The sequence below is a fragment of the Bufo gargarizans genome, chromosome 3, assembly GCF_014858855.1.
Source record: "Bufo gargarizans isolate SCDJY-AF-19 chromosome 3, ASM1485885v1, whole genome shotgun sequence".
Taxonomy (NCBI): domain Eukaryota; kingdom Metazoa; phylum Chordata; class Amphibia; order Anura; family Bufonidae; genus Bufo; species Bufo gargarizans.
In genome coordinates this window covers 286,631,869-286,658,387 of record NC_058082.1, presented here as the reverse complement: position 1 = coordinate 286,658,387, position 26,519 = coordinate 286,631,869, and the positions used below count along the sequence as shown (strand labels likewise).

The window sequence follows — 26,519 nt, the reverse complement described above, 5'->3', positions numbered from 1 at the left end:
ATGTGGTGGATGCTATATGTTTAGTAATAAGTATCCGGCCCGAGGTCTGCACTTCTGCATGGTATCAGCCACCAATATGGGGCATATAATTTAAAGATAAATAATAAAAGGTATATTTGAAAAGGGTCCTAGTTTGATTAGAGAGAATATTGCTGGTACACAGTATATAAATAGAAAAAATATTTATACCATACAGCATAATGGAAAATAAAACAGAATGACAAATTCACAATTTTTTTGTCGCTTTCCCTCCCAAAATATTGAATAAAAATTGATCAAAACGTCATACACACCCCAAGATCGTCCCGCAAAAAATGAACCACCACACTGCTCCATTGCCATAAGTATAATAAAAAGTTAAGGGGGTCAGAATATGGCAACGAAAAAAGAACATGATTCATTTTTATTTTTTCAAGATTTTTATTTTTTTCAGTATTAAAACACAAGAAAAACTATGTAAATCTGTATTGTTGTAATCACACCCATAGAATGCAGGTTACAGATCGCGTTTACCACACAGGGAATGCTATTAAAACAAAACCCATAAAACTGTGACTATTTGGAAATTTTTGCCAGCTTCCCATTTCATCGTATGCAATAGTGCCATTAGAAAGTACAATTTGTCCCACAAAAAAGAAGCCCTCATCTATGTAAACAGAAGAATAAAATAAAACGGAAATGCAAAAAAGGAAAATGGCCCGTTCCCTAAATTTCAGTCCAGTTAAGTGTCTGTGGGATTTAGTGGAAATGCAAGTCTAATGCCTTAAAGGGGTTGTGCCAACTAGGGCTGCAGCAAATGATTATTTTAGCAATCGATTACATCGATGAATCGTTTCAGCCCTAGTGCCAACATTAAATATTATTATAATATTCAGCATGAGAAACTAGTTACTTTTGTAATTTAATTTGTATTACAAAACCTCTCCAGTTGTGAGAGATTAGCCTTACTTACTTATGATGGTGCCCCCTGGTGATTAAACCACATAGGAATGTGCATGTTCACCTACTAAGGTGGCCGTACGTGCTCAGTTCTGTTCTTTCGACGGCCACCAACCATATGTACTGTTATGGTAACAGCTCTAGATCAATTTAGGGTAAAGGGCTGGTTCTACTTTTGTTAGAAAAAGATTGCCATGTACTATAGTATGTCTGATTTTAAATTTTTTTTTTTTAGATCAGTCATGACCTAGCCCCTTTTAAAAGGGTTGTCCCACAAAGAATAATGCTTAAATTCATCCCATTATTATTATCCCCAGATCAGAGAGCCCTCCAAAGCAAGACTTTACTGAGATGGACCCGGCAAAGTCTATCCAATAAAATACCAGGGGGCGCTATACTAACATAATTCCTGAAATATTTGGGGATATAAGAATTTGTTTTAATAAGTGTAAATTGCTTATAATTATGGCTGGCTTTAACTACAAACCATTTTCCTTGCGAGACAACCCCCTTAAAGGATCCACTGCTAATATCTTTGTGGCAAATGCCGCAGGACCACTTCAGCTCTCATGTGGAGTCCATGCTTGTACTGGTCTGTACTGTTTTTGCCACACAAAGGAGACCTACTCAATATTATGCTTTTAATGTTCTAGCTGGTCAGTCTATTTAGCTAGGTATACTTATTTTCTGTGAGCGCCGGTTGTTTATTCTGTTTGAGAACGCATTGGCACTCAGAGTATCTCCGCGGCCTTCTCTCAGTTCCCAAGCAATGCTCTGTAAATTGTATAGTGGCTGTTCTTGGTATCGCAGCTCAGCCCCATTCACTTCAGTAGGCCTGACCTGTGCCTAGGCCATGTAACTGATGAACCTGGCCTAGGCTAAGCTGTGAAAAGCCGTGGCGCTACTGCGAGCACCTGTGCCGTCTCAAACAGCTGATCGGCGGGGGTCTGGGGTGTCAGGCCCCCACAGGCAGATACTGATTACCTATCATCTGGATGTCTCAGAAAACCCCTTTAATATGGTTATGTCATGGCGATTAATGTTTTAAAATTACAATTCATTTTTCTGTAACAATTGAAGTGCTTACTATACAAGCAGGTGAAATAAGTATTGAACACGTCACCAATTATATTTCTAAACGTACTATTGACATGAAATTCTCACCAGATGTCTGTAACAACCCATCCAATCCACACATGCAAAGAAATCCAACCATAGATGTCCATAAATTATGTGTAATAATGAGAAGTGACACAGGGAAAAAGTATTGAACACGCTTGCTGAAACTTATTTACTTCGTACAAAAGTCTTTGTTGGTGACGACAACTTCAAGACACCTCCTGTATGGAGAAGCTAGTTGCATGCATTGCTTAGGTGTAATTTTGGTCCATTCTTCCACACAAACACTCTTCAAATCCTGAAGGTTCTGTGGGCTCCTTCTATGAACTCTGAGCTTTAGTTCCTTCCATAGATTGTCTATTGGATTCAGGTCAGGGCGCCCCAGGCGCATGGATGACGTGATCGCATGGCACGTCATCCATGCGCATGGGGCGCTCTGATGTCATTCAGGAGCGCCCCGGGAGCCGCACGGACTGTAAGTATACCGCTCCCCCGCTCCCCACTACTACTATGGCAACCAGGACTTTAATAGCGTCCTGGCTGCCATAGTAACACTGAAAGCATTTTGAAGACTGATCCGTCTTCAAATGCTTTCAGTTCACTTGCGTTTTTCCGGATCCGGCGTGTAATTCCGGCAAGTGGAGTACACGCCGGATCCGGACAACGCAAGTGTGAAAGAGGCCCTTACCCATCATTTTTCTTGTGGCACTTTGGTAATGAGACACCTTTTTATAGGCCGTCAGTTGAACAAGCTTGATATCATTTTTCACTAAGTGGCGGGATTGCTTTCTAAGTACTGATAGATTTCAGCTGGTGTCATGACTTAAGATGGCTTTTTGCACCTTCCTTTCTTCAAGTGTTGAATACTTTTTCCCTGTGTCATTTCTCATTATTACACATAATTTATAGACACACATGGTTTTATTTCTTCGCATGTGTGGATTGGATAGGTTGTTACCGACATCTGGTGAGAATTTGTTGTCAATAGCACCTTTAGGCCTCTTCCACATGGGCGTCACGGATTTGCTCCGGATGCGTCGCGTATGCATTGCAGTTTTGACTGCGATTGCGTTGCGTTGATCCTTCTATCTTCATTCAGCAGGACCTGTGCTGACGTTACCCCGCTCACCACGTGGTGAGCGCGATTACGTCATCAAAGGTCCTTTTGCAGGTCCTGAAAGAAGAAGAAAGAAGACGATGCCGGCTGCGCGAACAAGTGGATGAGGGGAGTTAATTTTTTTTATTTTGGTAAGCATTCTGTATTAAGAATGCTATTATTTCCTCTTATAACCATGTTATAAGGGAAAATAATACAGTGAATTTACTTTAATGGGGTCCGGGGTTGCTCATCCCTCTCATCTCCTAGCAACCATGCGTGAAAATCGCACTGCATCTGAACTTGCTTGCAGATGCTATGCGATTTTCACGCAGCCCCATTCATTTCTATGGGGCCTACCTTGCGTGAAAAACGCAGAATATAGGACATGCTGCAATTTTCACGCAACGCATAAGTTATACGTGAAAATCACCGCTCATCTGCACAGCCCCATTGAAGTGAATGGGTCCGGATTCAGTGCGGGTGCAATGTGTTCACCTCACGCATTGCACCCGCACGGAAAACTCACCCGTGTGAAAGGGGCCTTAGAAATATATTTACTTAGAAAATCACAAATGTGCTCAATACTGTACTTATTTTACCCATTTGTATATATTGCACTTTTTTGCTCTTTTTATTCCAAATTTTATTCCTCCCTGTTATTTTTTTTAGGAATCTAAACCTGTCGTTATTGAACCATCTTCATCGTTAAATGGCAGCCGGTACTCACTTGGGGCAGCCTCATTGGATCAAAGGGAAGATGACAGGACTGGCACTAATGTACATAGCACTACAGAAGAAAAATCTTCCGATAACATATCTTCTGCATCGGAAGCTTCGGAGTCAACATCCAGCAGTAAGGATAACGTCTGTTTCCAAGCAGTGCTTTTATGTCTGGTTCTAGCTGAGGTGAAGCCCATGGGAAATGAATATATTTTCCATTACACAAGACAGTAGGAAAGATGGTTGAAAATCAAATGAGTCTATAGATTTTTGTTGTATACGATCACGAGTCCCTGAAGTTTTAATGCATTTGCTCAGAGCGAGCAGTAATGCTCTACAGAATAATTTCCACTCAGTCACAGAGACCTTCAGTGCAGTTAGCAACTTGGGAGAACTTAGAAACCGAGAAAATGTAAGCATGCACCGTCTTCACCCCCCTGATCGCATATATCACTTGAGAAGTAATGTGCCCAAGACCCTTGGGTTGCCTGTAATTGCATAAACAAACTTGAGCCTTGTATTGTGTGATCTCTATTGGGGACAGCAAGTAATGATCATGTCTCTATAGGTCAGCTGTTTGAGAAGGCACCAGCAGTAGCGCCGCGGACTTCTCACAGCATTCCCTAGGCCAACTACACGTTCATCGGTTATGTTGCCTAGGTGCAGCTCAGCCCCATAGAAGTGAATGGGGCTGAGCTGCTATACAATGTACAGCACTGTCCTTGGTGAGCAGGGAGAAGGCCATGGTGCTCACAGGAGCGCCAGTGCCTTCTCAAACAGCTGATTGGCGGGTGTCGGACCAACACCCATCAGATACTGATGACCTGTCCAAAGGATACGTCATCAGTATTAAAGTCTTGGAAAACCCTTTTAAATCAGAACATTACATTGACTTTGTCATCAGTACTGACCCAGCAAAAGTGCCGATATCGCTAGGTAGACTTGGAAAGCAGACCATTGTGTATGGTTTTATAAGCAGCATCACTATGAAAAAGAAGTTTTAGTCTGACGCATACTGCTCCCGCAAGTGCCTTCTGGGTGTACCGTAATACTGGAATGCTCTCTGCAATAAGCACTTCTCAACCCCTCAATTCTGCAACTGTAGAGTACACTATGACCATCATTCAAGAGCTGAGGGTAGGGTTGTGGACCGCTTACTGCAGAGAGCACTTCAGGGGTAGGGAGCACCTTCAGAGCATTTGTGGGAGTAGTGATAATAAAGCCATAAACAAAGATATATTTAAAGAGAATTTATCACATTGATTAAAGGGGTTGTCTCACGAAAAATCTTAAATATTTTTCAAACCAGCACCTGGATCTGAATACTTCTGTAATAACCTGTAATGGGAGATTTAGTATACACCTGCTGTTTGCTCTTTTTCTAATTTCTCTGTCCTGCTCACTGAGATGGAAGCACATGATCAGTCCCCTCCTTCATCTGGCACCAGCTGCAGTAGAAAGGACACGCCCGCTACGTAGCCAGCTTGAAATAAGTCTAGTATAGAAATGTATATTAAACCAGGCATACAGTACTACCTGGTAGGGTTGATCATAGTGACTAAAACAAGCCCTTTCTCTCTGCAATCGGTATTATTTAGGTAGATACATTTTTATTTTTAGTCATATGCACCTGCTGTGCTTGGAGCACTGAAGGGCTGGCCTAGACCCTCGGAGCATCGCTTCACCTCCACCTCCCTCTCTCTCTTGCCACTCCCCCTCCCAGTGAAATTAAAAGGGTCAGGCATCCTCACTGCATGACCCTATAATCTCATCCATGCATCGGATGCAGTACCATTGGCGCATGCGCAAGATTTCAGGGCCAGGTATTAGATAATTTACAGTGCAAGGAAAATAAACAACACTTACGCCATCACCATCTGTATTGCTCTCCGTGCATGGACTCACTCCAGCTAGTGTGGTTGTAATCCAAGAAACAAAGGTAAATGTCCAGCACAGGAACATAAAATCTTGATGCTTTATTGGAAAAATGATTAAAAATCCATCTCCACAAATCCATTGTATATTTAAGGCCGATGCGTTTCAACCAGAAAGATCTATATCATGGCATGCCATAAATTAAAATCTTTTTGATCGATAAAGCATGCCTGGCCCTGTCAATCTCACTGGGAGGGGGAGTGGAAACGGGGAAAGGTAGATGTGAAGTGGTGCTAGGCCAGCCCCTCAGTCCTCCAAGCACCTAATTTGCATATAACTAAAAATAAAGAGTTTTTTTCTGCAACTGTTATACCAATTGCAGTGAGGAAGGGCTTATTTAAGTCACCATGGGGTTGATCATGATGACAAATGTTTTTTTGTTTGCGTCTGGCCAGTTATTTTCTGCGGAGCCAGATACAACTGATATGCGTTCTGTATTTGCACTTAGGGCACAGGTCTGGCATCCATAGACTGTTAGTGCCAGATATAAAAATGCTGTATCCATTGCTTTTCTATCTGGAGGTATTTTACATCTGGCATCACAACTGATGCGCCAGATTAATATGAACAATCCCATAGAAAACTGTAGGATCAGTTCTAGAATTAGTTTCCCTTCGATGTTTGTTTTCTGTTCCACACTGGACTGAAACTGAAAAGTATGTGAAGCGGGCCTAAACAGGTCTTTATGTCTCCTACTGAGCGACATTGGCTGTTTTTCAGGGTCAAAACTGCTGACAGACTCAGTTTAACCCCCTAGAGCACGGATCAGCAACCTCCGGCACTCCAGATGTTATAAAATTGCAATTCCCAGAATCCTCCTTCCACTTCTGTGCGCGTTACAAATATTGCAGAGTAAATTTGCATGCTGGGAGTTGTAGTTTCACAGCAGCCAGAGTGCCGAAGATTGCTGATCCCTGCCCTAGAGTACCGCCGAAGTACGTGGTTTAAATATGGCCTTGCTCGGCATAAATGCTGATTATGTACATTTAACACTTTAGATGGTCAAGTGTGAAAAATTAAAATGCCAAAAATCCAGAAGCACGTGCTTCTGGGTTAGGAACGGCTCCCCTATGTGGTGTTCATGGGAGCCATTCCTTCTCACTAAAGAGCTGGATATCTCCTTGAAGAAACCCAGCGTATCAAAGCTGCAGTTCCTATGAAGGCCTGCAGGTGGCAGGCCTCCATAGGATAACCGCAAATGAAGCTTAGACTGTAATTCTATTGAACTACACTCGAAGCTAAAATAAATCAAAATGTTTCATATTGTAGCCTCCTGGTGGGGGGCTAAAAAAAAAAAAAAAGGTCTGAAAAAATAAAAAAATAAAACCTAATGATCATGCGCATCACTGTGTCCCAAAATGCCTGTAATATATCCCATAAGGAGAATGGCATAAAAATGGCCGATTTGCCATTTTATTTTTATTTTTTATCATTTCACTTACCCCCCAAAATTTTATAAAGTGTGATCAAAAAGTCACATAAACTCCAAAATTGTATTGATAAAAACTAAAGATCGTCATGGGGATCAGACTATGGCGATGAAAATAAAAAAACTATTTATTTTCAGTATTAAAACACAAGAAAAACTACCGTATATAAATGTGGTATCTTTGTAATCTTACTGACCCAGAGAATGAAGGGCATAGGTCAGTTTTACCGCATAGGAAACGCCGTAGAGACAAAACTTGTAAAACTGTGGTGGTATTGTGTTTTTCTTCCAAATCCACCCCATTTGGGATTATTTTTCCATATTAATTATATGCCATATTAAATGGTGGGATTAGAAAGTACAACTTGTCCAGAAAAAAAACAAGCCCTCATACTGCTATGTGATTGGAAAAATAAAAAAGTTTATGGCTCATTATAAAGACAGGGAAGACAAATGAAAACGCAAAGATGAAAAAACCTCCGGTATTTAAGGGGTTAAATCTGACAAACCGAACAAATTTGGCAGATTCATACAGGCTTTCTTTTTAGGAATGCTCATGAGCTGAAATCGCATAGCCATCTTGCAATTTTATACTTTTTGCATCTTCAGCAGCCCTATGTTACATGCTGGCTGTACAAATTGGTGCCTTTCACAATGAATGTTCTTGATGATGTTATAGTTGTTAATTATTCCTCGTTACATTTTAAATTTTTTAATTTTTTTTACAACAGAATTGTGATTAACCCGTAGGATACCAGCTCCGTATATGTACGGCGCTGAGAACTGTGCCTAAAATCCCAGTGCCGTACAGCTATGGTCGCTGATTGGGCGGGCTCAGGAGCTACGTCAGCCCGATTAGCTGCAGGGTCCAGCAATCACTGATAGCCGGACCCCTGCAGTATGCCGGTGCATTAACCCCTGCACTGCCGCGGTCAGCTCTGACCGCTGCAAGTGCGGTGTCCTGATGGGTGTCCATTGGGTTCCCACGCTGCTGTGATGGGGACCCGATGGTTTGGACGGCAGCCAAAGCCTTCCTTAGTGCCTGCCATTGCCATCCCTGTGAGCCTGTGAGATCCAGCCCCCTGGATCTCACAGGAAGCAGGCTGTAAGCAGGACAAAAAATTTTATAATAATATAAAGTTTTACAAATAAAATTTTATAAAGTTTCAAGGTAAAAAAAAAAGCGGCCTTTTCCTAAAATAAAGTTTTTACATTTTTTTTTGTAAAGAATAGGGAAAAAAGAAAATACAGAGTTCGGTAAAAGGAATTAATTTCTGAACTTATTACCCGAAGTCCCGTGAGACCTGACAAAGTAATAACTACTCATCGGAGCCAATACATTCTAACACTGTATGGAGCGCTTGCTCCGTACAGTATTCTAACGAAGTTTTAGGAGAATCAACTTTGGATGTTTGATCCAAAGTCGATTCGCTCATTCCTACTTCTAACATCCTAAATCAATAAACTGACGTGTACAAAATGACGCCAACATAAAGCAGACATATGGGGAATGTCGATTGGCAACTATTTTATGAGGTATTACTATCAGTATTAAAAGTCGAAAAATTCAAATTTAGGAAATTGTGAATTTTTTTCAAATTTTTGGTGAATTTTGGATTCTTTTATAAATAAAGGTGAAATATATTAACTCAAATTTACCACTGTCATGAAGTACGATGTGTCTCGAGAAAACATTCTCAGAATGGCTTGGATAAGTAAAAGCGTACCAAAGTTATTACCACATAAAGTGACACATGTCAGATTTGCAAAAAATCGGCCTGGGATTTAAGGTGAAAAGTGGCTCGATATTGAAAGGGTTAAAGGGCTTCTGTCACCCCACTAAACTCTTTTTTTTTTTGGGTACTTAGAATCCCTATACTGCGATATATCTATACATTATACATCACCGAAAGAAGACGTCATCGGCGCAGGCGCACTGAGGGAGTGCTGAGGAGGCGATCCTCCTTCTCTCAGAGCGCCTGCGCCGAATCAAGACAGGCGTGCGATTTTTGAAATTCAGACAGGTCCAGCCGGAGGAGGAGATCGCTGCTGGCCCTGTCAATCAACAGGAGGAGGGGGCGGTTTTTTGCGGCTGCTACCAGCAAGTAGCCGCCCTACTTGCTGGTAGACAGGTAATTTGCATATTATAAAAGTACTTTTTTTGCATTATCTACTGAACGAAAATGATTAATAACATAATGTACACTCACCTAAAGAATTATTAGGAACACCATACTAATACGGTGTTGGACCCCCTTTTGCCTTCAGAACTGCCTTAATTCTACGTGGCATTGATTCAACAAGGTGCTGATAGCATTCTTTAGAAATGTTGGCCCATATTGATAGGATAGCATCTTGCAGTTGATGGAGATTTGAGGGATGCACATCCAGGGCACGAAGCTCCCGTTGCACCACATCCCAAAGATGCTCTATTGGGTTGAGATCTGGTGACTGTGGGGGCCATTTTAGTACAGTGAACTCATTGTTATGTTCAAGAAACCAATTTGAAATGATTCGAGCTTTGTGACATGGTGCATTATCCTGCTGGAAGTAGCCATCAGAGGATGGGTACATGGTGGTCATGAAGGGATGGACATGGTCAGAAACAATGCTCAGGTATCCCATGGCATTTAAATGGCCAATTGACACTAAGGGGCCTAAAGTGTGCCCAGAAAACATCCCCCACACCATTACACCACCACCCTGCACAGTGGTAACAAGGCATGATGGATACATGTTCTCATTCTGTTTACGCCAAATTCGGACTCTACCATTTGAATGTCTCAACAGAAATCGAGACTCATCAGACCAGGCAACATTTTTCCAGTCTTCAACAGTCCAATTTTTGGTGATCTCATGCAAATTGTAGCCTCTTTTTCCTATTTGTAGTGGAGATGAGTGGTACCCGGTGGGGTCTTCTGCTGTTGTAGCCCACCTTTCCTTCCCATTCTGACTTTCAGTTTGGAGTTCAGGAGATTGTCTTGACCAGGACCACAACCCTACATGCATTGAAGCAACTGCCATGTGACTGGTTGACTAGATAATCGCATTAATGAGAAATAGAACAGGTGTTCCTAATAATTCTTTAGGTGAGTGTATAGATATATCGCAGTATAGGGATTATAAGTACCCAAAAAAAAAAAAAAGTTTAGTGGGGTGACAGAAGCCCTTTAATGCATTCTACTAAATTGTTTATTATAATTGTCTTGTATCGCCTTTGACCTCTTCTATATTAACCTTTATTCCCAAAGATTGATCACTCATCTAAGTTGCCACTGGTTTGCAGTCTTTATAGCATCTTGTATTGCCATACATGAAGACACGCTGTACCGTCGTCTTTTTATTTCTCATGAATATGACACGTAGCAATGTTCTGTCTGTTTCAGCTTTCCTTTACTCCAGCACGGCAGGTGCAGACATGTGCTTTGCACGCCAGCACAACACTTCAGATAACAATAACCTGAGTATGAGTGGTTCCAATGGTAGCATATTAATGCAGCTTAATCCGCAGAAGCCGGGGGCTATCGACAACCAACCACTAGTCACACAAGAGAATGTAAAGGTAAGTTATAAATGCTGCATAACTGTTACTTCTCTGTAGGGACAGGTCACAACGGCCTTCATACTCCCAGCTGCAGTTACAAGCTTCACCCACTGTTTAATGGAGAGAACTGAGTAGTTCCGGCTCCGGAGCTACTCTGAAGCGGCTTATCGGTGCGGGGTTGGTCTTGTGCCGATAAGATATTGATGGCCTATTCTGAGGATGGGCCATTAGTAGTAAAGGAGTGGACAAACCCCTTTAAAAAGCACCTATAATGACTATAACCCTGTATGCTTTGTTTAAAAAAATGTTTGTAACCATAAAAATGCTGACTTTTCAACAAAAAAAATATATATCTTATGTAAAAAAAAAAGTTTAAAATGCATTATAGACAGAAAGGAAATTCTGTACATTTCCAGGCCAGAAACTTCTGGCACGCCCAGCGGTGTTCCCATACTACCCTCCAACATTTTGCCAGTTATAGCAAGCTTTGACTGAGCATTTATATATAGATAACACATTTTTGGGGTGCAGAATTGTATTGTTATTTAATAAAACAGGTAGGTGATAGTGCCTCTTTATAAAGAACCTAAATCATGCATTTCACATGCATATCAGTCAATGGCTTTGAGTCAAAGTATATGTGCTTGATGTTATTCTTCCTTCTACTGTCTAGCAGGATGATCCCAAATTCAACTGTCATCAGTTAGGAAACGGATTACTGGTTATTGTAGATGCCATGCCTGTGCATGGACAAAAAAAATATATAAAATTTAAAAAGAAAAACACCACTTACCTGGTGGAGCCTCTTGTTCCAGTGCTTTGGCCTTGTTCCTTCTAGACCAGTGGTTCTTAACCTTGTTGGAGGTACTGAACCCCACCAGTTTCATATGCGCATTCACCGAACCCTTCTTAATTGGAAAATTTAAATATGATTTTTTCAAATTCAAAACATAGGTATATATTAGCCCCTTTACTCTTACCTGTAGTACAACAGGTCAGCTTAGCTCAGTGATGCCGGTGTCTGTGTGCAGGAGGGACAGGATGCCGCCGCCACCATGCTGTGCAGTCACTCGATCCGCCGCGCAGCCGCCGGAAATGACGTCATGTCGTCATATGCCGCTCACATCCGGCGGCTGGCGGAAGCAAAATCATTGCGCTCGCTCGGCTCTTCTGATCATGAGCCGCAGCGGGCGCAAAAGGAGTCTGAGTAACAGGAAATAAATATTTTCCTGTCTTGTGGCAGCCACCTATCAAAGCGGCCCAACCCGTGAGACTGACTCACCGAACCCCTGGGGTTCGATCGAACCCAGGTTAAGAACCACTGTTCTAGACTGTAATTGTGGCTTGTCATCTACCTGCATGTGACTGCCGCTGGTCTATCAAATGTGGTGCATGGGACTGGAAGTGTTAGGGGGAGGGAAAACTGGGAGGCTCCAATCAGGGGAGTGATCCTTTTTTCATAATCTGTTTATATTATCTGATTTCAGATTTATTTATTTTATGTCTTCAACATAATTATGGGGCGGCCATCTTGCTTGAGCTGTTCTTAACAGCATTTAGAAACTTGAACTTGCTTTACAGCAGCCGCATGGGCTGTAGACACAATGGTCAGGAGGGGACCTCATTGACTTCTATGGGACAATTTTCTAGGCATGATATGTGTTCTGTGCAGAGGTCATTGTACTAGGAAAGAAGAGATAAGCTCTGATAATAACCTATTGTGAATGGTGGATCCTGTCTTATCTATAGACAGAGGTGATATCATCACAGGCAGGATTAGAATGGCCGATAAGCAGATAAAAGCAGTTAAGTGATCTGTACAGACCAAAAAGTGGAGCTTATTATTAGGCCAAGTGGCCAGTGCGAACACTGCAGAATTTTATGTTTTTATTTTATTTATTATTATAGACATTGACATGGAAAATTAAAAATATCACCCAAAAATCTTTAAAACTTGATTTAAATAATAGGTAATTTTCTGATGACACATTCCATTTAAAAGTTCTCTGGGATACAATGTTAGACTACTTTCACACTAGCGTTAACTGAACAGAATGGAATGCTCTAAAATGCATTCCGTTCCATTCCCATACCGGAGAGCAAACCGCAGCATGCAGCGGTTTGCTTTCCGTTCTGGGATGCAGAGCAAGACACACAATGTAAGTCAATGGGAACAGATCCGTTTTCTCTGACACAATCCGACACAATAGAAAACGGATCCTTCCCCCATTGACTTTTAATGGAGTTCATGATGGATCCGTCTTGGTATGTTAAAGATAATACAACAGGATCCATTCATAACGGATGCAGATGGTGGTATTATCAGTAACTGAAGCGTCTTTGCTGAACTTTGCCGTATCCAGCAAAAACGCTGGTGTGAAAGTAGCCTTAATACACAGGGTGAAATTTAAGTCTCTTGAGATGAAGATGCTGACGCCTTGCAGAATAGTAGCACGTTTAGGAAAACACAACAGGAGACCAATTAACTTGAAAAGATAAATCTATAAAGCAAAACCGATGCCCAGAATTCTACATGATGCCACTTACAGAACCTTTGCATTTTGTCAGAATGTTCTGTAACCTTCAATGCAGCACTGAGATAAATGGAAATTTCCCAGATGTAGAAGATAAATTCAGAAACCAGTTTGCAGTTATCTGTTTCTTCTTTACTGGTATTTTACTGTGAGTTTAAAGAGGTTTTCCGAGATTTTCTTACTGATGACCTATCGTCAGGATAGGTAATCAGTATCTGATTGGTGGGGGCTCGACACCCGGGATCCCTGCCGATCAGCTGCAGTGAGCGCCCTGGCCTTCTCTCTGCTTTTCCTAGGCTAAATAATGACATGTTCATGTGTCACTAGGAGCAGCTCAGCCGTGCAATACCATGCACAGCCACTATACAATGTACTGCGCTGTGCTTGGTGAGCTGTGAGAAGGCAGTGGCGCTCACAGGAGCAATGGTGCCTTCTCAAACAGCTGATCGGCGGGAGTTCTGGGTGTCGGACTCCCCACCAATCAGATACTGAGGACCTGTCCAGAGGATAGGTCATCAAAAAATAAATCCTGGAAAACCCTTTTAAGGCTTTGGCCACACTGTAGACCGATTGTATCAGTCTGGTATTACAGCTCCATTACATTCATGTCAACATAGTTGAGCTACAGTACCAGACACAATCCAAGGGCCGATATGTTGTAGTTTTTCAAAGAGATCGGCCTTGATTTTGTAATCCAACACCTTTAAAAACCATTGGGTCAAGTTCTTAGCCACTTTGGATAACTCCCTATTTGCTACTATCCCCTGACAATAAGCAGTTCACAAAGTATCCCCCCGATGGAACCCCGGTAGTCAGCTGTTACCTATGGGGGAACATGGCAGCACGTGTTCAGTTTCTCTGCAGCGCCACCGCAGAGAGAAATGAACATTACAACATGTCCATTTTAATGAAAGGGATGTCTGTTTGTTTAATGTAGGACATAACAGGCCATCCAGAGCAAGAGACACTAGAGTCCTAAACAGAGGACCCACGTCTGCTAACTTAAATTTCCCAGGGATGAAATGTATATGAAAACAGGGTTTCAATACTGGGCAACTCTTTAATATACTTGTACCTGAATGTAATTACACCTGAAAGTAACTATTTAAAGCTTTAATTAGAATTGCAAATAAATCTTCTACTTGCAAATGTTGATGATGCTATAACACCCTGACAAAGCTATTTAATTATCACATTTTCATGTTTTGTAGATTAATATATTTTAAATTTAGAATATTTTTAAGCCCTGTTTGGAACCCTGTCAAATCTAAATGAATTTTTCAAACTTGTATAGGTCTTTATATATTGTATAGGCTGAGTTCACATTACCGTTTCATCCGTCAGAAGAATAGGAAAAACAGATTCTGTAGCAAAACGGATCCTCTAAAAAAATAAAAATAAAAGATCCTGAGCATCCAAGCAGATGGAAAAAAAAAGTCCTGGACTTTTTTTCTTCATTTAAAAAAAAAAAAAAAAAACGGATCTCAGATGGAAATGGCAAAAACGGATGCTTAAAATACAGGATCCTTTTTTTTTTGTCCTGTTCTGACGGATCAGAAAAAAGGAAAATGAAACGGTGATGTGAACCCGGCCTTATACCGGAAGTGATTGCATTTTGGAAGTGCAGACATACGTTTATGCAAGCAGTGCTTTACCAGTATAATCATCTTGCATATTTGCTTCTGATTTACCTGTGTATCAATTACGTGTATTTAAACATGGTACCAGATTTACTAATCTTATAGACAGGGTACTAGACCTACACCGGATTTGTCACAGGGGCTCAGGCTGGATAATGAATGTGGTGCAGGGAGGGACACTTTTCTCTTACTTTATACCAACAATGTGCAAATTTGCACCACTTTTTTAGACACATTTTTTTTGCTCAGACATCCATTAGTAAATCTGAGCCATGGTCTCCTTTTCACATTCTGTGTCTCTTTGTAGACCAGAGTTTCCCCGTTTTACAGTTCACAAGCCATTTTCAAAAGTTTACAGATGAGCCTCATTGAATAGTAAAGGTGAAGAATCCTATTGTACTAGTAATAAGACTATTATCCTAGTAGAAACTGTACCAATGTCCAAAGGAAACCACACCATCTTTATTTATCCATATGAAAATCATAAAAGATGTCATTTGAATTTTAGAAATGATCATCTCGTGTCATAGCATGCAGGGATCAAATCATGAGCAATAAAGTAGTGTTGATCGAGCACCAAAGTGCTCCGGTGCTCTGGCCGAACACATCTGGTTGAGTATAATTGAAGTCAATGGGAGAACCCAAGCATTAAACCAGGCACCCCCTGCTCTGAAGAGGGGAGGGTGTCTGTTTCACAGGAAAAATGTCAGAAATTGATGGAAGCACCACTGAAATGGTTCGAGAACAGCATGGGGAGGATGTTTGGCTGCATCTTGGACTCCCAGGTCGCTGCTGGGAACGATGTTGTCTGAGTAGTACACCACTTTTACAGACTGACAATAATACGCACCAAACCGAAGATAAAATCGATTTTTAGAGGAAAAATTGTTAGGAAACATTCTTTCCTGTATATTTACTTACGATACAACCTGTATATCACATAAAGGAGGGCCTCATTCACATTGTGGTACAATTGTTCAGGTAGTGGGACTCCTACACTCATAAGGCTTATGCACTAAGTGAAAGGGTTGCCAAAAATTACATTACAAGGAACTGGCACTCCAATACACCCTTTGTTACACATAAAGGAGGGCATCATACACAGCCTTGAAAAATTATAATTGATGGCCTGCTGGTGACCCTCAAAAACATTTGGAGCAAGGGCCTGCTGATCCGACCATCTAAAACATTATGGGTAAAGGCTTGCTGACGCTTTGGTGACTCTAGATAACCTGGGACCGATCGCACATCCCCGTGACGGCAATGATCCATTTGGATATCTGCCCTATCAACTTTCGATGTTATTTTCAGCCCAAACCATGTAGCCATGGGTTACGATGTGGGCCTGCTAGTGAGCTGACCCTCAGCCCAAACCATGTAGACCATGGGTAACAGGGGAATCATGGTTCGATTCCAGAGAGGGAGCCTGAGAAACAGCTACGGCTACCACATCCAAGCAAGGCAGCATGCACGCAATTTACCTATTAGGTATAATTAGGTGAGGGCCTGCAGGTGAGCTGACCCTGTAAAATATTGTAGGTGAAGGCCTGATGGTGACCCTCAAAAACATTTGGAGCAAGGGCCTGCTGATCTGACCATCGAAAACATTATGGGCGAGGGCCTGCTGTCGCTTTGGTGACTCTAGATAGCCTGGGGCCGATCGCACATCCCCGTGATGGCGACGATCCATTTGGATGTCTGCCCTATCAACTTTCAATGTTATTTTCAGCACAAACCATGGTGACCACGGGTAACGGGTGAAGGCCTGCTGGTGAGCTGACCCTGTAAAAAAAAAATGATATGCGAGGGCCTGCTAGTGAGCTGACCCTGTAAAAAATTGTACTCGGGGGCCTGATGGTGAGTTGACCCTGTAAAAGATTTTAGGTGTGGGCCTGCTGGTGAGCTGACCCTCTAAAAGGTTGTAGGTGAGGGCCTGCAGGTGAGCTAACCCTCTAAACATTATATGCAAGGGCCTTCAGGTGAGCTGACCCTGTAAAAGATTTTGTGTGTGGGCCTGCTAGTGAGCTGACCCTCTAAAAGGTTGTAGGTGAGGGCCTGCAGGTGAGCTGACCCTCTAAAAAATTATATGCGATGGCCTGCTGGTGAGCTGACCCTCTAAAAAATTATATGCGAGGGCCTGCTGGTGAACTGACCCTGTAAAACATTATATGCGAAGGGCATAAATGCGAGGGCAATATATGCGACGAATAAGCATGTGTTGATATGATGGAAGAGGAGAAGGAGGATGAGAAAAGGAAGATTCAACCATATACCCTTGTTTGTGGTGGAAAGGGTGCGTAGGAATACAGTGTGTTCAGTACATTATAAACAACATATTTAAAGTGCCTTTATGTTCAAAAGCTTTCTTCTGATGAAATCATGGTCAATCCAGGCCTTGTTCAGTTGACAGGCGGATACGCTTATCTGTTACAATGCCACCAGCAGCACTAAATACCCGCTCAGACAAAATGCTGGCGGCAGGGCAGGCCAGCACAGCACCTCCAAGGCGTAGAGCGCCAGTTCGTGCCAGCTTGGACACCCAGTAGTTGTAAGGCACTGAGGGATCATTGAGGACGCTGACACGGTCTGCTATGTACTCCTTCACCATCTTTCAAAATGTTTCCCTCCTTGTGACACTAGGCTTCCCATCAGGGTGAGGGTGCTGGCGGGGTGTCATGAAACTGTCCCAGACTTTGGAGAGTGTTGCCCTGCCTCTGTTGGAACTGCTGTGTGTTGCCCTTGTCCCCTCCTCGGTTGGCCAAGGAACTACAGACTCTGTCGCCAGCGTTGTCAGATGGAAATTTTTGGATCAATTTTTCAACAAGGATCTTCTGGTATTGCACCGTTTTGCTTTTGTCTTCACCAGAGGAATGAGAGATGAGAAGTTCTCTTTGTAGCGGGGGTTGAGAAGGGTGAACAACCAGTAATCCGTGTTGTCTAAAATGCGTATAACGCGCAGGTCGTGGGAAAGGCAGCCTAATATTAAGTCAGCCATGTGTGCCAACAGGCAAGACTTTGCTGTCGTCATCAGGAGGATCACTCTCAATCTCCTCATACTCTTCCTCCTCTTCTGCCCACCCAAGCTGAACAGATGGAATTAACTTCCATTGGTACTACCCTCTGTAGCGGAGGCCATCCGTCTCCTGCTCCTCCTCCTCTTCATCGGCCAATTTGCGCTGAGAAGACGAACAGAGAGTGGTCTGGCAGTTACCCTGTGTAATGTCTTCCCTCATTTCCATCTCTTCCACATGCAAAGGGTTGTCCTTAATTGTGAACAGCGAGCGTTTGAGTAGACACAGAAGTGGGATGGTTACGCTGATAATAGCGTTATCATTGCTCACCATCTGTGTTGATTCCTCAAAGTTTCTTAAAACCTCACATAGGTCAGACATCCATGCCCACTCCTCGCTTGTGAATAGCGGAAGCTGACTGGAAAGGTGACGACCATGTTGCAGCTGGTATTCCACTACTGCCCTCTGCTGCTCACAAAGCCTGGCCAACATGTGGAACGTGGAGTTTTAGCGTGTGCTAACGTCGTACAACAGCCGGTGAGCTGGCAATTTCAAGCGCTGCTGCAGCGTTGACAGCCGGCTGATGCTGTCGATGACTTGCGGAAATGTGCACACACGCGGCGCCCCTTCACCAGTAGCTCAAGCAAATTGGGGTAGGTTTTGAGAAACCACTGAACCACAAGGTTGAACACGTGGGCTAGGCATGGGATGTGTCTGAGTTTGCCGAGATCCAAAGCCGCCACCAAGTTACGGTCATTATCAGAAACAACCATGCCTCAGTCTGGTCTCTTATCCCCTGCCACAGCTCTGCGGTGTGCTTTTTGTCCCCTAAGCATATTGGCTTCAGCACGGCCTGTTGCCGCTTCCCCACTGCAGTGCTACACTGCTCCCAGCTACCGACTGATGACTGACTGGTGCTGCACGCGGATAATTCAGAGGTGGAAGTGGAGGAGGAGAAGTGGGATTTTGAGCCACGTAGGTGCTGGCGGAAACCCTGATCGACGTAGGGCCCGCAATCCTTGGTAGCACCTGTACCATCCCACTTATGACTCGCTCCCGGCCTCCACAACATTCACCCCGTGTGCCGTCAGGAAAATGTAGCGTCCCTGGCCAAATGCACTTGTCCATGTGTCCGTGGTTAGGTGGACCTTCCCAGTAACTGCGTTGGGTGGGTGGCTGGGTATTTTCGCTTGCGTTCAAAGGCCTGGGGTAAGGACATTTGTACGCTGAGCGGGGACACAGAAGTGGATTTGGTCGCTGATGGTACTTGCGAAGGTCCAGGTGCAGGGCGGGAGGCATCCGGGCCTGCGCCTTCGACAGGGGATTGGCCTGCACGTAACATAGGGTAAGAGTGGTGTGACCCGCAGACACAGATTGTGGACCCAGGCGTTTGTCCCACTTATTGCGGTGCTTGGATGCCATGTGGGGGCTTCATGATGGTGGTGGTGAGGTTGCTATTATTCATGCCCCGGCTCATTTTCGTATGGCACAGGTTGCAAATTACAATTATTTAGTCGTCCGCACTTTCCTCAAAAATGCGCCATACTGCGGAACATCTACCCCTTGGCAAGGGAGATTTCCGCAAGGGTGTGCTCCGGGGAAAAGTTACGGGCCTGTTTGGTGTGGCACACCTTCTCCCTTTTGGTACCCCACTGCCTCTTCCAGCCTGTTGTGGTGCTGTAGATTTCTCCCCCTCTGTACTGCTGTCCTCGCTCGGCTTTTCACCTTCCCATGTTGGGTTAGTGACCTCATCTTCCACCACTTCCTCACTTTGATCATCCTCCTGATTTGTTGACCTAACCACAACCTCAGTGATTGACAACTGTGTCTCATCCTCTTCATCAAACTCTTGAGACAGTAATTGCAGTTGACTCATTGGCAACTGTGTCTCATCATCATCCACCTCATTAAACACTAATTGCCGTTCCCCACCGTCATGTTCTTGTGACTGTGGATGCTCAAGAGGTTGGGAATAAGGGCACAAGTTCTCATGTCCCTCTTCAAGCGTGCTTGGCGAGAGGGCCAAATAAAGTAATGGCGATGAAAAGAGGTCCTCGGAATCCGAGTGTGGGATCAGACTGTACATGGTGGGAGGAAGAAGGATCAGGGTGAGGATTGTGTTGACCAGACTCCTGGCTACTGAGACTGGACTTGGGGGAAGACAGGGTGGTGCTTAACCGACCACCTGCTCACACTGGGCTGACTTCGCGAGAGTTGTCCTGCGCCGCCCTGCAAACTGGGACATGAAGTTAGGTATCGTGGACAATTGTTTTTCTTGTGCTCTGGCAGCAGGCACAGTTTCTCTGCGCCCAGAGCTACGGCCTCTGCGTGCACCATCAGCATCACGGTCCCTTACTGCTCGCCTTCTTCATTTTAAATGTGATATATGCTTGGAAGTATGTCACATGTACAGTAGCGTAGAATTTGGAAGTGTATGCGCGAAAAAATTTACAAATGTATTTGTGATGAGGAAACGTTATACAGGACGGGTATCACAGATAATGTCACTGTTCACAGTGTCTACGGAAAAAGTACACTGGATGTCGCTGATATTTTAGGGATGCATACACTTTACAAAGGAGATGTGGCGCGAATAATTTAACTGTCCGCAGCGGACTATTACACGGTATTTAGCGCAGGATGCGCTAAAAATATATATTGCTGCTGTCACCCACAATAGTCCTTAAAAGAACTTTTGGGTCTCTGAAAAGTTTTTGGTATAGAAATCTTCCTATTACACTCCCTACACTGTCTGTCCCTTCCTATGCACAGCTCTCACTGACACTGAGCAATTTAGCTCAGCTTGCGCTACAAACATATATTGCTGCTGTCACACACAATAGTCCTTACAAGGACTTTTAGGTCTCTAAACCTTTTTGTACCAAAAAAATATTCAACTACACTCGCTGTCCCTTCCTATTCTCAGCTTTCCCTGACAGCGTATGTTCGGCTCATTCGTAATCGGGTGCTATATAGCACCCGATGACGCATCCTGGCCAGCCAATCATTATAATGCCAGTAGCCAACATGGCTACTGGCATTACAGTGAGGGCAGTACTTACCAGCACGTTTTCTGGCTGTGTAGCAGCCAAGAAACGTGTGGGGAGGAGAATCGAGCATGGCGCTCGAGCACATGCGGTTCTCGGCCAAGCATGCTCGATCAACACTACAATAAAGTGTTTGTTTTCTGCAGATCGGACAAATCTGCCTGGATGAAAGATTGTCAGTCCCTTCATCTAATCAGTGGTTACAAGTGTAAATGCTCTAGGGGCCATCGAGCAATGATCACAATAATGTGCAATCAGCTAAAATATTTAGCGATTATTGTTTTGTGTAATTGAACATCTTTTGAATGCAAATGATTTGCTAAATTGTCACTTGTTGCTTAGAAACAGATGCAATAGCCTGAAGCACATAGTGAATTAACATGACATCGATAAATAGATCACAGCATATAAATGGCTGGAACCATAAGTAGTAGTAATTTGAATAGTGCCAAATGCCCAGATTAGTGCATAATAAATAGAGATGAGCGAATTTCATATTTTGAAATTCGTTTGCGCTTCATTTAATGGTGAAAGCAGAATTGCGTTATGGATTCCGCACGTCTATGGGCTGCAAAACGGATCTGTCCCGTTTCCGTTATGCAGGGGAGTCCTCTCCTGCATAACGGAAAAGGAACGGATCTGTTATGCAGGCCATAGATTTCAATTATGACGGAATGAATAACGGAATGCCTCTAAAGGAATTCCGTTATGCATTCCTTCATAGAATTGCGTTATGGTCCATGGTAACGGAATCCATAACGCAATTCTGCTTTTACCACCAAACAGTGCGCAAATTAATTTCATAACATGAAGTTCGCTCATACCTAATAATAATGGCAAAAAAGTGACTCCTTTTGTGACGGCTGAAAAATGTATACGGCCAGGATAGAACCTCTTTAACAGATTTTGTAGCTGTAGCTATGATTTCCCGTATCTCTTCCCAATATTTTCCCAGCTTTCGGCAGTTCCATACCATGTGAAGCAGTGTCTCTTCCGTTGCACCACATCTAGGGCATGTGGAGTCCGGTCGCACACCTATTTTGATCTTTTAACAGACTTCTAGCACAGGACCATTCCATTAGCCTGTTAATTTATGTGGTGTGGGAGGGGGTTTAGGCTCCATTCACACGTCCGCAAAATGGGTCTGCATCCTTTCCGCAATTTTGCGGAAAGGGTGCGGACCCATTCATTCTCTATGGGGACAGAATGTGCTGTCCGCATCCACATTTGCGGATCCGTGCTTCCGTTTCCGCAAAAAAATAGAACATGTCCTATTCTTGTCCGCAATTGCAGACAAGAACAGGCATATTCTATTATGTCGGCAATGTGCGGTCCGCAAAATGCGGAAAGCACATTGCCGCTTTCCGTGTTTTGCGGATCCGTGTCTCCGTGTATCCGCAAAACACATTGCGGACGTGTGAATACAGCCTTAAAGAGGACTTTCACCACACCTGACATGTCTGTTTTAATAGCTTCTTGCATCCCCCATGTAATAACAATTCTGGATCATCTAGTCTAATGTCTTTATGTTGTGCCATTCCTTTATTATTTCTGCTAGAAGTTATGACTAAATTGCTAGCAGTCCGGAGGTTGTGCAAAATGCACCCATCATACTCGACACAGCTGACCCTGGTGAGGAACCCCTCCTTTCAAAATGGCCGTTCAAACACAGTTTTTACACGCTGGCAATCTCTGGGCATAATCAATATAGGTAAACTCATCAATGTGCAAACGCAGTCGGTCAAAACGCTCCAAGACTTGCAGAAGGAATACCTGGACATAACCTTCCCATTTTTTCCATATCTGCGGGCAAAAAGCTACATTGACAGAGTGATTGCCACTTTGCTGGATTTGGAGTGGCGTCCGTACTTGGTTAGGTGGTACTCAAGACAAATATCGCCAAACTATAAATTCCTACACATCCCTATCGATTATACTGTATCAAATGCCCCCATGACTAAGTAGACAGCAGAGGTGCCACAAGCCACCCCATCTGTGATACTCAGGGCATTGGAGTTCGCCTACAAACACTTACCGGTGGCCAGATATGTAGAGATGGTCTTACAAATTTGTCATAGGTCATATCTGACTCCAAGGAAGGGGGTTTCGGATGTGTATTTACGATTCTACTAGCTGTTTCAAATGCGGGGCCCTGGACGGATTGTCAAAGGATAAGAGAGTTCTGGAGCAAAATCATTGCTTTCACTAACACACACACTTAACCAATTTTACCCCATGTGACCCGCTCTGGGCCTTGTTCGGTTACCTGGACAAAGACACATACAACTGTACTTCGGGATGTAGGAAACTGCTACACTTTGTGGCAGCGGCGGGCACTAAGGCAATCTTACAAGTTTGGTCACAACCCTCGGCCCCCCCTTTCAAATTATTCCTGGAAAAATTATCCTACATTATACGTATGGACTGGGTGGAGGCTTCACATCTAAAAGATAAAAAGATGGAGCACTTCTTTCGGGTGTGGGAAAGTTTTATTAACATACTGCCGTTACAAACCCGCAAGGCCATACACGAATGCTTTTCGGGGACAACTTGGTTCCTGGAACAGGCGGTACGAGGTGAAGCACCAGTTCTATTGTTTTGAGCCGGGGGGATAACGCCCAGATATTCCCAAGCACTTTGGAATTTACATTGTTTTTCTGTTGTTCTTTCTTCAATTGTGATGCAAGCTTCCACAGAGGCAAAATAGGACAACCATGAAAATAATTCTTGGTGGATCACACAAGTCCTTGGTGTAATAGCTTTTCACAGGATTGCTATTAGTGTACTCTGTTAAGTTAGCCCAGTTGGTTTTGCAGGTAAAACCGTAATTTATTAAACAGATGTCAGTTATTGGACAATTATAAGCACTATACAACAGAACATCCGAAATTCTTTATGGTCCACCATTGCTGCATATCAAGGGACTTGCTTAGCTGGCAGCGTATGGAGTAATTACCTATGTGAACCCGTATGTTGTATATGAAACTATTTTCTGCCTTCTTTTTTGTCTGTATGTAAAATTTTCTGTGAGAACTTGATAAAAACAGTTTAAAAAAACGATATAATTGTTAGCAGTCTGCAGTAAGGGTACAGAGGGGTGTTACCAGTTGGGGGTTGTGTACCTACATGGACTCACTCTATCCAGTCAGTGGTGCCATTTTCAGACTGTGCAGGGACAGAAGTGGTGAAAGGTGCTCTTTAATAAATGCACTTTCCCATTTTTTCCTGAGGTTGCAGAAGCATTTTGCTATGCTTTTGGCACAAGTGGTTTTCATACATTTTTGCACAGACTGAGAAAGACATATACTCTGCATTGTTCTTGAATATAATGTTACTAGTTCCAGTTTGTAGAAGGTTTTAGTTACAAACACAGCTTGTACTGCAATGGGTACAGTTATGAACGTTCACCCATACCTGTGCTAATATCTCAGAAGCATTTGAAAGGAATATTAAGAAATGTTAATTTTTTCCTGTTTTATATTTGGGAGAGCGCTCATCGTCTCCTTGTAATGTACAACTTACACAATTCTCCAATTTGTATTGTGTTTAGAAATTATCGAACCTGGTTGTATCACTGGCTGCACCAGTAATGAACGCAATAATACTTTAGTAACATATTATTCTCTGTTATTTCTCCTAGGTACCCTCGCTAACACTGGAAGGAGGACGCTTAAAAAAAAGTCCTTCTCTGCTTCGTGGAAAAGATTATGAAATAGTTCCAGAGCCAGTGTGGAGAGCACTTTATCACTGGTATGGAGCCAACTTGTCCTTACCTCGACCGGTAGGTAGTAATTGTCATCCACGTATAGTGTAACGCTTACTTAAAGATGACCCGTCACCTCTCCTGACTTGTCATTCCCACGCATTTACAATTCTGCAGCATCTTTTCATATGCTTTCATATGTTGAGCCATTCCTCTATTCCTACTAGAAGATAATTGATCTGCAACCGAGTGTTACCGGTTGGGTGTGTGTCCATGCCCATTCTCTGACACGTACTGATTGGACAGCGTCAGACTGTGTAGGGACACAACCCAACTATTAACACAAAGTTGCAAATTCAGTGATAAACTTCTCGCAGGAATATAGAAGAATGGCTCAACGTAGGGTCATATGAATAGATGCTCCAGAATTATTACACGAGAAATGCATGTAGTTACTGAAGCAAACCTGTCAGGAGTGGTGACCGGTTCTCAGTAAAAGGGTAAGGGTCCCCCATTTTCTTAAAGTGGTTATTTTAGAAGATAATGTACATTTCTTTTCACCCACCCACATGTTAAACAGTAAGGCCACAGGAACAGTACATGGTTATGTGGTCAATCAAAGTAGTCACTTTGTATCACTACCTGATGATATGGGTATTATATTGAGTCAGAGCCCATACCTTAGATTGTGAGCCCCATTGGGGACAGTTGGTTGCTAATGGTGATGCTAATGCCTGTGAAGCGCTGCGGAATATAGTAGCGCTATACAAGTGCATAAAATAAATAAAAATAAATAAATATATGATTGGACTCAATCAGTATTCCGAAGTGCAGACTGTACATTTACATTACCTGCTGGTAGAGGGAGTTTTTAAAACCGCTTCAAGCCCTCTAATATTGTTATTTTTTGTCAGAATAGATTGGAGTGAACATTTGGACATTAGCAAAGCTTTAAATAAGCTTTAAAGGGACCATTTCCCCTAATTAGTAGCTGTAACTAACCTGTGGAATGAGGGAGTTTCTTGTCATGTTCAGCTGCATAGTAGTAAATGCTGTTAAACTGGAAAAGAAGCGCTACATCCGGTCCGGACCCGGGCGGAAGAGCCAGCATAGTTTGTGAGCGCATTGTGGTGTAGGGTAAGGTTAAGTCCTGTTTAAAAGAGTTTCCACAGGTTAGTTACAGTTACTAATTAGGTGAAATGGCTGGAGAACCCTTTTAAAGTTTACATAAAATTTTGCTAATATCCAAATGTTCACTCCAATCTATGACAAAAATGACAAAACTGAAAGCCTTAGAGAGATTAAAAAAAAATTCGACCAGCAGGTAATGTACATCTGTCAACTAACAATATAAAATATATATTTAATTTTGATTACACTCTGCACTCCAGAATACTGATGGATTCCAGTCATTTGATAATGCATTTAGTATTTTATCTAAATTTTATAAGGGTTTAGGCTTGGCATATTAACCGTTTAATTATATTTTACATAGAATTTTTGGTTTTAGTTGAAAATCTCAAAACCTTAATCTCTGAAAATTCCCCTTGCAAAAATAAATAAACTTTTGGAATGCAGAGGGCTTCACATTGAGAATTCACTTCCCAGTTGAGCCAAAACTGTAACTTTTGGCTTTCTTTTTCCTTGTTTAAGATATACTTGGCAGGAAAGGTACAGTTGCAGCCTTGGTCGCAGAAGCGCGTAGTTACCAAAATTGCATTCAAGGGGTTCCCTGGGATTTTGATATTGATGGCCCATCCCCAGGATAAGTATCAGTATTAGATTCGGTGAATTGGGAT

The 26,519-nt window shown here is 42.8% G+C and overlaps 1 protein-coding gene across 2 annotated transcripts in view; it reads left to right on the top strand.

The window, feature by feature from the left end:
- USP32 (ubiquitin specific peptidase 32) overlaps positions 1 to 26,519 on the top strand; it is a 240,770-nt gene that overhangs the window by 151,796 nt on the left and 62,455 nt on the right. For both annotated transcript variants that reach the window (XM_044286239.1, XM_044286238.1), the window contains exons 13-15: positions 3,827 to 4,010; positions 10,628 to 10,803; positions 24,658 to 24,798. In XM_044286239.1, coding sequence (XP_044142174.1) covers positions 3,827 to 4,010; positions 10,628 to 10,803; positions 24,658 to 24,798 — 501 coding nt within the window. The remainder of the gene's footprint in view (positions 1 to 3,826; positions 4,011 to 10,627; positions 10,804 to 24,657; positions 24,799 to 26,519) is intronic.